The sequence below is a fragment of the Microtus ochrogaster genome, unplaced genomic scaffold, assembly GCF_000317375.1.
Source record: "Microtus ochrogaster isolate Prairie Vole_2 unplaced genomic scaffold, MicOch1.0 UNK33, whole genome shotgun sequence".
Classification (NCBI taxonomy): domain Eukaryota; kingdom Metazoa; phylum Chordata; class Mammalia; order Rodentia; family Cricetidae; genus Microtus; species Microtus ochrogaster.
In genome coordinates, this window is record NW_004949131.1 from 194,784 (window position 1) to 206,842 (window position 12,059).

General features: G+C 50.4%; 2 protein-coding genes and 1 pseudogene across 4 annotated transcripts in view; 1 reads left to right on the forward strand and 2 right to left on the reverse strand.

Annotated features, from left to right (window-relative positions):
- The window catches only part of Bfsp2 (beaded filament structural protein 2), a 60,258-nt gene extending 59,726 nt beyond the window's left edge, over window positions 1-532 (reverse strand). The window contains exon 1 of the mRNA XM_013354216.2: window positions 44-532. Coding sequence (XP_013209670.2) covers window positions 44-532 — 489 coding nt within the window. The remainder of the gene's footprint in view (window positions 1-43) is intronic.
- A 2,604-nt stretch (window positions 533-3,136) lies between these two features.
- The window catches only part of Tmem108 (transmembrane protein 108), a 423,034-nt gene continuing 414,111 nt past the window's right edge, over window positions 3,137-12,059 (reverse strand). For all 3 annotated transcript variants that reach the window (XM_026789945.1, XM_026789944.1, XM_013354232.2), the window contains exons 5-6: window positions 9,685-9,839; window positions 3,137-4,979 (exon numbers count right to left, since the gene is read on the reverse strand). In XM_026789945.1, the coding sequence (XP_026645746.1) occupies window positions 4,857-4,979; window positions 9,685-9,839 (278 nt within the window). In that variant the 3' untranslated portion in view covers window positions 3,137-4,856. The remainder of the gene's footprint in view (window positions 4,980-9,684; window positions 9,840-12,059) is intronic.
- Window positions 8,770-8,840, forward strand: LOC113458489 (annotated as a pseudogene).

A 12,059-nucleotide genomic window follows, 5' to 3' on the forward strand; every position in this document is an offset into this window, starting at 1 on the left:
CAGGGCTCCAGCAAGCCTTTAGAGGCACAGCTGGAGGACTTACCTGCTGGTAGCTGCTGGCCCAGGAGGCTCGAAGGGTATCCCAGCCTCCAGAGCGCTTGGCCTTGCTTTCCAGGTGAGCCCGTAGCTGTGTTTCCAGCTCCTGGCTGACTTGCTCCAGAGCGTGCACCTTGGTCATATATTCCACTAGACAGCCCCCCAGGTTTTCAGCAGCAGTGTGATCCCTTTCTGCGTCTGGAGCAGGCACAGTGGCAAGGCTTGAGCTCCGTAGGCCCTGCAGGAAGACACTGCTGATGCCTAGGGCCCGGCGGGTTACTCGGGCACTGAGGCCACCTATGCACCCACTGGGTGCTACTCCTACATAGACTCCGGGTGCATGGATGAGGCTACCCACAGCACTGGTCCTAGAGGCTGGAGGGCTCTCAAGGGAGGATGGAGATCGTGTCCCCCTGAGGGACCTTCTGTGCCTCTGCAGGGGCATGCTGGAGTTGGCTCCAGGGGTCAAGTCCACTGCCCCTCTTCTCTCGCTCATCATTCTCTCTGCCTCTGTGGTGCCCAGCAGGTTTACAGAGTCCAGTGGCTTTGGTTGCTAGCCCCAGCATCCCCATGGCCTGGTCATGGGCCTCTCTGGAAGCTCCCCTGTTCTTTGTCTACTGCTTTCCACGAGCTTCTGTCATTCATTGAGCTGGAAGAGAACCACCCCACCAGCCTGTGAGAGGCACACAGGCATTCTCTGATACTAGGTCATGTGCCCAACCTCTAGACTTTTCTGTTGGCGGGGGAGGGTGCTGGAGCAGAGCAGGCTGTGGGAATGAATCATCTAGATTTGCCTTTTATTTTAGACAGGGTCTCTGAGGCTGGCCTCAAAATTCATATGTAGCCAGGATGACCTTGAACTTCTGATATTCCTCTAATTCCTGCGATAGAATCCGGGGTCTCACACATACTAGGTGCATACACTTGGGTTTGTGTGTCTTGTTGCCATTGAGAGGGGCAGGGAGGCAACAAGCGGTTCTGTGTCACTGGTGAGGAAAACAGGCTTGAGGACCTTAGATGGCATGTGTACTGATCGCCTCCTCCAGATCTCACAACACAAGCCGGGGACTCAGGGGCTTTCCGCATACTTTCTTATGCTGAGGTAGGGGTGTGTGTGTGTGTGTGTGTGTGTGTGTGTGTGTGTGTGTGTGTGTGTGTGTGTGTGTACATCCACACAGGACCAGAGGACAGACATGGATGTGAGCCAGTCATGGAGGAAGGCCGCCCCAGAGACCCAAGGGACACAAAGCAGTCCTGCCGCTATCTTCTTCCCTCAGGCCTGGCAGCTCTTCCAGCCCTCCAACTTCTCTCTCCCTCCTCCTCACGTCTGCCCTCTGACACACTGCTTGTCAGCTGCTGGCCCTCAGCCATGTTTCTCCTCCTCTAGACCTTGCTGTACATCAGCCTGATTGCTAACTCTGACACATCAGACGTTCTGGAGCCAGTTTAGCACTGGAGCTGCTGGGCAGCTATTTGTTAGGCTCTGGTCCCTTTCCCACCTCTGTCTCCCCTTTAACAAGACCAGGAAGCAAAGACAACAAAGCAATTTCCGGAAAGCACCCATGGGTGCTACATGTTAGGGTTTGCTGGGCACCCCAGGTTTTAATCCTTGCCCTTGGCAGGCTCCAAGTCACACTTTCCTTCTTGGGGAGCTAACATGGTCCCTCCAGCTTGGGCACGTGCTGAGGTTTTAGTGTATTGAAACTAGGCATCCCAGATCTAGAGATAGACATAGTTCTTGATTCTGTAATGTGAGGATGGAACCCAGGCAAGAGAAGGGACCAGGAGTCAACTTCTGATAGGTACAGAGTACACCCCAATTCTGAGCACAATTCCACGCTCTATCTCACTGACTTTTCCATCCAACTTTAGAAGGTAGGAAACTCTCGCGTTGACAAGTACTGCTGTTTGGGTGCACACTGTATGATTCCAGAAGTATTATCTCAAAGATGCTATTACGTCCCTCTGTGACAAAGGGCCGAGAGCCCATGTCCAGAACACAGCGGAGCAGCTCTGCTCTGGAGACTTACATAAGGGTGTCTCTAGCACCTACCAATTGCCAGGGTCACAGGTCCTACTCATCTGCTAGAGCACTCTGTGGACTTGTCTGTCCATGAAACTTTCAACCTTCCCCTTCCACCTCGTTCACTTGAGACGATGTAGGAAGCCCTTTGTTAGTTTTGTATGCACACGTGGAGGCCAGAGATCAAATTTAGGGCTGTCCTTGGGGGCTATCCACTTTACTTTTTCAGACAGGGTCTCTTATTGGCCTGGAACCCACCGATTAGCCTAGACTTGCTGGTCAGTGAGCCCCGGGGATCTGCTTGGCTCTGCCTCCCTAGTGCTGGGAATAGAAGCACGCGTCAGCACACCCAGGTATTTTACGTGGGTTCTGGGGATCAAACTTGGATCTTCATGATTGTAAGGTACTTAACTGAGGTCCACCTCCCAGGAGATACTTCATTAAATATCAGTGTTGATCATTTGATTAACCGATTAAGGAGCCAATTGAGTCAAGCAAAGGGCTGTAGCTTATAGGCCTTAGCTTCTATGGGTGTGGCACTCTTCCTATGAATACCATCTCTGCCACTCCCACGGTGCCCTGGTAACAGCCTCCTAATCCAGGCGGTACTGCTGGGTCCCATGGAGCCGCATTTCAGTCAGCTCTGGATAAACTGTCCAAGGCTAAAGGAAGCTCAGGCCACCTGTAAAGGTGTTATGTGGCCCAGGCACTGTTACTGCCCGGGAATGGAAGTGATCAGTGGTTTTGGACACTCTTAGACCCAAAGGCATTTTTATTTCAAATCTACACAGTCCCCTGGAGATGGGGACAGGCAGAGGAAGGCACCTCAATGGATCCCAATGTTTGGAAGATCAGAAGAGAGCAAACTCTCCCTTAGAAAAACCACCCTCTTGTTCTAAAAGAGCAGTTTTACCGAATATTTCAGTGGCCCTGTAAACTCATCACAGTTGTGAAATTCAATATAATGTTCAATTAGATAAAAAAAATTACACATGGAAATAGGATGGTTATGGGTACCATTGAAGGGGAGACTCAAAGGTTATTATAAAAAGAATGCAAAAATGTATTAGCAACTTGCTCCTCTGGGTAATAAAATAAGTTTATTTATATATACACGGTAGCTGAATTCTGTGGATACGGAAAAATAAGTCATACATCCACAAATGTATATATAACATATGTATCTTTGACATATATTATATATAAATTTTACTTTACAAACAAGTTTTCCCTATACATACTCACACACATTGGCATAGTCAATGCAATAGCTGACAGAAATATTATGATAAGGTTAAGGTCAGACAGCAACACGTGAGAGAGCGAGTCTCGGCACGACATTTAACCTGCTACGTTTGTGGGGTGAAGTCTTTGAAAAGAGACAAGCAGACTCATGTTCAGTAGGTCCACACAACATTGAGAACACATGTTAATTCTGAAGGCCGCCTTTCTGTCTGAAAGGAGAATGGAGGAGGAGGAGAAGTCGTGGTAAGAACACAGCAACAACGCAGACATCGAAATCAACAGTCAATTCAAGTCCCAATCTGACAATAAGAACATCTATATTCAAAATATACTATCAAACTATTTTTCTTTTAAGGGGGCATTGAAGAAGTTGGATTTCTAGCCACAGTGGGCTAGGAAGGGAAGAGAGAAAGCGGCTGTCTCCCGCGGCCCCTCTGGGTTTTTTGAGGGTCTGCTCCCTATTGACCACACTGGGCACAGTGTGAGCTGGGAATGCAGTTGGACCTGGACCAGGGGAGCAAGAGCCGGGAGGCAGGGGACAGTGAAAGCTGATAGCAAGTTCATGGGCAGATAGGTCTGCAGTGCTTCTGCCTGTAGACAGAATGGCACTTCTCTCGAGCGATTCATTTGGCAATCTTTTTCTTTAAAGATTTAATGGAAAAGGTTAAAAAAAATAGTTCTACACCAGGCTTTCTTTATAGACCGGTTTCTCAGGGGGCATAACATCATTGCCTTCAGAGAGAGCAATACAGAATCTCAACAAATACTTGTTCCTTGAACAGGGAAGATCAAGTGTGGCACAGCCCCAAGGCCGGTCTCTGAGTCCATCCTCCCAGGAAGAGAGGCATAGGGTCCAGGGCGAGGGGGAGGCATTGGAAAGGGATGCACGGAAGGGTTTCTAGGGAGCACTTTCTTGCTAAACAAACACAGTCCCGTTTGTTCTAGCAGGGTGGGAGCACCCTGTGGGGTGATATAAGGGGCCTTGGAACCCCATGATGCCTTGATGTCTCCCATAGATCCATTATAACTTGACATTTAGAGATGGCATAGTGAGGCTTCAGGGTGGCAAGTTCCCTTCTGTTTTGTACGCTTGCCTGTGTCTTCTGCTTTGGCTCCCCAGTTCCCGCCACTAGTATACACACATGGAGACAGGAAGTGCAGACATATTGAGTCAAGGGAACCAGAGCTTCAGGGACACACAAGGGACCACTCACTTGGCCATCAAGTCATTCAGCTTCCATGGGGGATTGATCTCTTTCCTCACCTACCCAGGGCTCCTGGGACCCCTATGTGCCCAGAACAGCCAAGAGAAGCAATCAGTGCAACTGCTTTGCTTAGAAATACCTTTATTTTATAAAGCCATGGGTCATTCTGTAAATTTTTTTTTTAAACCACACTTGTAAAAAAGATGTTGACAATTCTTAAGAAAAAAAGCTGAAAATGTTTCTTATTAAGTCAGGGTTACACAAAGGTTATATTTATAATATATATATTTGTATATTTATAATTTAGAGACAAAAAATAGGGAGTGGCAACACAGAGGCTGCTGCATCTAGATCTCAGAAACTTGATCCGTTCCCACGAACAGTGTTTCCTGGCAGAAGGGGTTCACAAGGACCATCCCAGTGTCTCGATAGTCTCCATTGGCTGGGGAGCGGGGCTCGGAGAGCTGGTCCTGGGGAGAGAGCAAGGAAGATGGTGTGAGCTGGGGATGGAATGAGGGCTGATTGCTCTTCGAGAGATGCACAGGTGTAGCCAGGTGTGGTAGCACACATAACCCCAGCACTCCAGAGGATTGTAAGTTCAAGGCCAGCCTGAGCTCAACAAATCAGGCAAGTAAGCACACAATAAGAAAATAAACACACATATGCACAGGTACACGTGCATGTGCATAACACACACACACACACACACACACACACACACACACACACACACACACGCACGCACACTCCTTACTGTCTTAGTGAGCAACGGTTGATGGTTGATGTCCTTGGACTTTACTTCCTGCCTATTCCTCATGAAAATTCACAGCTTCCTCCCCCCCCCCAAATACAACTATGGGTACCACCCATGCTACACTTCAGAGTCTCACAGGCCCGCCAGTCTTCAGAGCGCAGTTCAGTCCTCCACTTAAGCCCCGTCCCCTCAGACTGGTGAGAATCAACAACACAAGCACCCACGTGGACAGACCCCATCTCTGTGTAGCAGTGCCCTAAGTGGTAAATGAAAACAAAGAACACTACCCCTCACTCCCTACTCTCAACCTGTCTGCTAAGCCCTGGGTGGAAAAGCCTTCAAATAGGCCCTCATGCCGCTCAGAAGGGACTCGAGATTACGAGGCTTCGACAGGGTTTCCATCTCAGCTACCAGGGACTACAAACACTTGTGGGCTAATGGCAGTTCCTGGATCCTCAGATATTAACTTAGGGAAAAGACAGACCAGCAAGCACCTGAGTAAATGCCAAACCACCAAAGTCTTAGAATGTCCAGGAATGTCCAGGCCATTTCAAGGCAAGTGAACTCACAGCACACCAACAAGCCTGTGTATGCTGGCCCGGGGTAGACTTCTCAGGAACAACTTCGGTTATGAAGCCACAGTTTATTCTCTGATGTTTATCTTTAAACACAACAGACAAAAGACAGTTCCTGAGGAGGAGCACTGGCTGCTTTAGTGGGTGGTCGGGAGAAGAGGAAACTGTTGAGAAAATGTCTTTTCAGGAGACAGGCATGTCCCTCAAGAGCTGACTGGCCATGTCCCACCGGAAGGGTGCATAGAAGCCTGGCTCTTCTCACCAGAGGAGAGAAGTCCTTTTCTGTGCTCTGGGGCTGAGTTGTGAGGGGTTTGGAGGTTGAAATCTGGCTTGTATTGCTTTACAGTTTTAATGGGGCAAGTATGGACCAGTGGTGAATCTGGATAGGGGATGTATGGGGGGTACTATTGAAAAAAGAAAGGTATTTAGGAAGTAACCAAGACATAAAGGGGGAAGGGGAGCAGGAAGGAAAGGGAGGGAGAGAGGAAAAGGATGAAAAACCAGAAAAGTCAAGCTCCCTTGGGCACTGTGATCCGCCATTCTAGTGTGTAGCTACTTTATCATCAAAGCAGGATGGGAGTCAGGCACAGGTGCTTTCGTAGGCAAGGCATGCGGGAGCATCTGGATGGCAGGTGCAGGTCTGAGGATGTAGAAAGTAATCATCCTATGGTCTACAGGGCATGGATGGCCCCAGCAGCTTCTATCCTTGCTCCGAGTGACCTATATTTTGACCGCACACGGCATAAGTTTTGTGCATTGGAATAGTTCATAGTCCTTTCAGAAACATAGCAGAACCAAAGTAGACTGGAGGGGTTGGGGGTGGGGGGCAAGGGCACACTCTGAAGCCAAACCTGGCATACTTCTTGTGTGGTTTTTGTGGTACCTTCTGTTTGTGAGACTGGCCAGGCGGCCCTTCTGGGAGTCCCCTGGCCTGGTGCTGACTTTAGATCAGGAGCCCCAGCTCCCATTCCTCTCAGTCCTCAGTAGAAAAGTGGAACTTTTCTACAATATGTTCATGGGTTCTGCTCTTCAGTGGTCATTTCCTCATTTGCAGAGAAAAATTAAGCTTCACGGCCCAGATTCAAACCTTTATCAAATTTTCCACTTACTGTAAGAAAAATGCGCGCTGGCCTCTCACCTAAATGAAGACCCTTCACGAAGCCTGTCTTGCTACCGGCTCTTTGATTATTACCTTTTATTGAATAACTACTGTGGTAGGCTCTGAACCGAGTAGGGTGGGTCATGGTGGTCTTTTTCATGCATGGTTCATTCATCTATTGTATGTTTGCTGCAGACCACCATGGGCTAGGCCAGGCACAGGTCTAGATGATGGGAACAGAGGGAGGAAGGAGTTCAACGAACACGGTTCTTCCCCCAGGGCCCTCCTTGTATTTCACAAGGAGAGGAAGATAAACATGTCCACAGAGCCCTAGGCTGCAATGCTCCTGGTGAGCAGGACTATAAGGAGAAGGCAAGCAGGGATGGGGAGGAGTATGAGGGCGTGGCTCTAAATGGGTTTAGGGCAGAAGGGCTCCTTAGAGAGACCTGCAAGAAGTGATATAGGCATTAGGGGCAGAGGTCCAGGTAAGCTTAAGAGCAAAGCTCTTGTGGGTCATGGGCTTTCTGTGCAGAGCAAAGAGCCCAGGAGGGTTGGAGAGACTGGGGATTAGTAGGGGGCTGTGAGACCAGCTCATGAAGGGTCTGGAAAGAGGAACTGGGCTTTTGTGTGTGTGTGTGTGTGTGTGTGTGTGTGTGTATGCGCATGTACACATATGTACATGTGCATAGTCAACCTGGGTTGTGTAAGAAGTCAGCTGCAGGTGGTGGTTCACAGGAGTCAGCTCGAAACAGGATCTTTCACTGGGAACTGGGAGCTTGATGATTAGACTAGGCTGGCTGGCCAGGAAGTCCCAGGAATCCTGTCTCCACTGGCCAAGTGCAGGCAAGCTTGTACATCACCACACTGGGATTTTCACATGGGCTCTAGAGATCTCTCCCTCTCTTCCTCCTCCTCCCCTCCCACTCTCTTTCTCTCCCAACCTGTCATTGTATGTGTGTGTTGTGTCTCCTGCAGCCCATGCTGACCTTGAACTCCCTAAGTAGCTTGGACTTCTGCTCTTCCTACCTCTGCCACCCCAGTGCTGGGACCACAGGTGTGCATCACTACACCCAACCTTAGCTCCTTGATACTGTGTAGAGAGGAGTCACTCGGGAGCTGGGATCCATGGCTAATGGGGTCATGCTTTTGAGAGGTTATCTGGCTCCTATGTGGTGTCTGTCCTCCTCTACTGCCAGAGGTGTGAGGGGATGGAAGGTTTCTCTCCTAGCCATCTGCAGCCATCAGAGTGTGAGAGAGGAGAGGGCCATGTGCAGGAATGAGAGCAGCTTAGGAAGAACCGACAGACTCTGCCAACAGACATGCTGAGAGCATGCAAGATTGCTCTGGGGGAACCAGCAGTGTTGTGTATGCCACTAGGAACACCAGGTGAGCTTGAGGCTGAGGCCAGGAGTAGGTCAATGAGTTTGAGACTCAGTGAGGCTGCTATGTGGCTGAGTTCAGGGGAGACATCAGAGCTGCGGACAAGAAATGTGGTACTGGTGCTCCAGCAATAGCAATTACGTCATACACCTAAGACAAGAGGAGCCATGGTAGCTGAGCCTGGGACTCAGCAATGAGCGGTGTGACAGCTAAGACTTAATATTCCCAAATTGAGAAGGAGATGCCAGGAGTAGGGACTGCAAGCAGGTGGCCCAAAGAAGGGGGCGCATGATACTCAGTTAACATCAGACTGGCAGTCACAGAGTAAATACCAGGATGGGAAAGTGGAGGGGGGGGCGCTGATGCTCCGGCAAGAGGGCCACATCCAGCCTGGTGGGTTACACAGAGACTCGCACAGCGGTGCTCGGAAAGTGGGTTAGAGGGCGAGCTGGGTGCTCCCTTTGGCAGCGCATAGACTAAAATTGGAACAATACAGAGATGATTAGCATGGCTCCAATGCAAGAAAAAAAAAGGGTGGTCCATGGAGGGAGAGAAGACTGTAGGAGAGGGGACAGTTCACACACACAGACCTGCGAGGGGTGCCACGGAGGAAGGAAATATCCAGCGTGGATGGGTGGAGCTTGCTAAATGAGGAAGAAAGGGGCAGGCATCCTGAGAGGCCAGAAAGTTGGCTGCTGGGGTGGTGAGGGCTTGAGAGGGGCTGGTCTCCCTCAGGTCACCTAAAACCTTAATCCTTTAAGTGGGGAGTTCAGCTGGGTTTTGAACAAGGGAACAATGTGGCTGTATTCCATTACTGAAGCTCATCCTAGAGGCCCAAGAAGGGAGGTGCAGGGTAGGCAAGATACACTGTCACAGCAACTCAGCTCAGCTGCCCCCCATCTCTTTCCTGAACCATCTCCAAGGCGTCTGCCTTCTTTTGTCGGCCTACCTAGCAAAACCCAAACCCTCCCTGTGCCTCTTGGGAGGCTTTCTCCCCTGCGTTTCATCTGTTACTATTCTTAATTTGGTTTGCCTTTGAATGACACCAAGCTTCATCTCCCAGCCACAGCTCAGAATTGGAAGTCCCCAGAGAGCATACATTCATCCTCGCCGTCCCCAGAGACTGCTGCCACAAAACATTTCCTCAGTAAACATTTGTCACTTATTCCCAGACTGACAACTGTTTCCCCAGACTTTGGTGTGCAGAAATTACCCCTGGATCTTGCTTCAGAATCAGATCCCGAGTTCAGTTGGGCTGGGGCAGGAGGAGAAGCTCCTGGCCCACAGAGCATTGTGGAAGACCGGGACTCAGGGCTGAGCAGGTACTCTCTCTGTGGAGAGTGACCGTGGAGGTCTGGGGCTGTTACCTCTGAGGTCTCCAGGGACTGGATCTCCCTTGGGAGCTCCACTGCATGCCGGTTGAAGTAGTCCATGGTGATGGCATTGTTCCAGTAGCTCAGGTTATTCTCGGGGTTGGCTGTCTTCTTCTTCCTCCTCATGCAGCACACTGTCAACAGGACAGCTGTGGAGAGAGTTCCAGTCAGAGAGCAGGGTTGGGAGAGACAAGTGCCTAAGCCCCAGCGGGGTGCAGAGGAGGTGTTACTGTCCCCAGCCACTTAGTGCATTCAATCATTTAAAAGAATAGACTCCTCTAACCCAGGCTGGCCTTGAGCCCACTGTGCAATGAGGCTGGCCTTCAATCTCTGATCCTTTCTAGTTCTGCGATCACAGGTCTGTGTCACCATGCCTGGTTTAAGCAGAGCTGGGGACTGAAACCAGGGCTTTGTGCATGTAAGACAAGCCCTCCAACAACTGCGTTAGCCTTCACTTACTTAGCTGATTTTTCAACCTCTACCTTTATGTTGAGTACCTACTGTGTGCTAGAAACTGTTAATAGTCGCCACTGTTTTCCTAAGCATCCATTCTATCGTGTGCTTGCAGAAGAGGCTAGATGATACATAGGTAAGAAGACCAATCGGGTGGTTTCAATACGGATGACTACCCAGTGAAGACAAAATGGCCAAGTGAGAGAGGCTGATTTAGTCCCGGTGATGGCCTCATAGCAAGGGAACTGGCATCACGAGGAGGAGTTGGCCACATGCAGAATGGGCAGTGTGTTCCAGGATTGGGGACCTGCATGTGCAAAGAAGGGACCAAAGTGTGGACAGTCCAGGTGTGTGTGAGAAAAGGAGCAATATGGCAGGGAGTGTGAGGGGAGGTAGAGGGGAAGCCAGGGCAGGGTTGAGAGGTGTACCTCCGGGCTTGGGGCAGGGAGGCTGCGTGCATTTGGCAGACACTCATGGTTGCTGCAATGCTGCAGTTTGTCAAGCAAGGGCTTTGTTCATCTGGTGGACAGCTCCCCAGCACCTGCCGCAAAGACCAGCGTGCCTGTTCAGGGCCCCACTCTTTGAGAAGACAGCAGCCGAAGCAGGAGGATGACAGATGCATTAGACAACCCCCAGGCTCATTTAAAAAGATGTGTACACACAGTCATAGAGGTTTTACATTTCAGGGACATTATCGATATTGATTGCTTTAAATTTTCCTTTTGACCTCAAAGAGTCAATGTGAAGAGTCCATACTTTTCAGATAGAACAGTGGTAATTTTATCGATAGGCTTAAGAGCAAATCTGGATGTGAGGACTCCGAAGTTTCTGGTCTTTAACACCTGGGTTTCTGCCTGAGGTTGACACCAGGGCTCACCCTGCTGAGGGGACAGCAGCACAGCTCTTCTCAGGTTGCCCTCACGCCGTGTGACATGTGACCCCTGTCTGTTCAGTCTCTGAGACAAGAGCCCTGGAGGAAGGCGTGTGCATGGGCTCTGTTGATGAACCAGGTGCAGTGGCTTTGGTACGGTCCAAAGGAGCATCTGAGGTTGAAGAGGTGGGGTGCCTTGTCCAGACTCACACAGCAGAATGGTGGTATGTCATGGGGGGGGCAGCTAAGGAGGGGGTAAGTGTGTACTGCCTAGGTTCACCAGCACCAGAACCTTCCACAGCGAAGGGGAAGAGTCAGGGCTGTATGTACCTGACCGACATCCTGAAGGTGCCCGGCACCTCAGTGTCTGGGAATGGGGGCTCAGGCTGCTCTGTTCAGAGGCCAGCACCAGGGGGCAGCAGAGGGCCAGCTCCCTCGGAAAGTCCAGGGGTTTGAGCTACGTAGCCTGAGCACACTGTCAGGATGCAGGGCAGCTGCAGAAGCTGGCGCATATGTGAGCTGAGGCCTCAGAGCCCAGGCTTCAGCCCTAGGGGCTCCCTGGAACATTCTGCCGCTTTCCTCCCCACCACTGGCCCTCTGGAGATCATCTCTAAACAAGGTCAGGAGGCAGCTTCCATTTCCATTTGGTCACATCTGCTTTGGACAGAAGGACTTCCTTCCCATTTGCTAGGCCGGCCTCTAAAGTGTCTTGAGAAGCCCTGGCACATGGAGGGGACTTCTGAATGGGATCATGGGGATTCAGACACTGGCTGGCATCAGATTGTTTGAGTTTTGTGGATCTGTCTTTCCCCTGAGTCCTTCTGAAGCCTTTTCTTCACTGCTTGAAGGAAGGGGCAGAGGCACTGCAAAGCCCAATATGGAAACAGCACAGTTAGGCCACCTTTTCATTCTGCTGGGAGACACCATGGTCTGAAGAACACAGCTGGCTGTCACGGGGCCCTTTCCTCCCTTTTCGTTACCTTTATCCCCTCATAGCCCAGTCTCTGCCTCTGAAACATCAAGAAGGAAGCAGTCAGGGCAATTC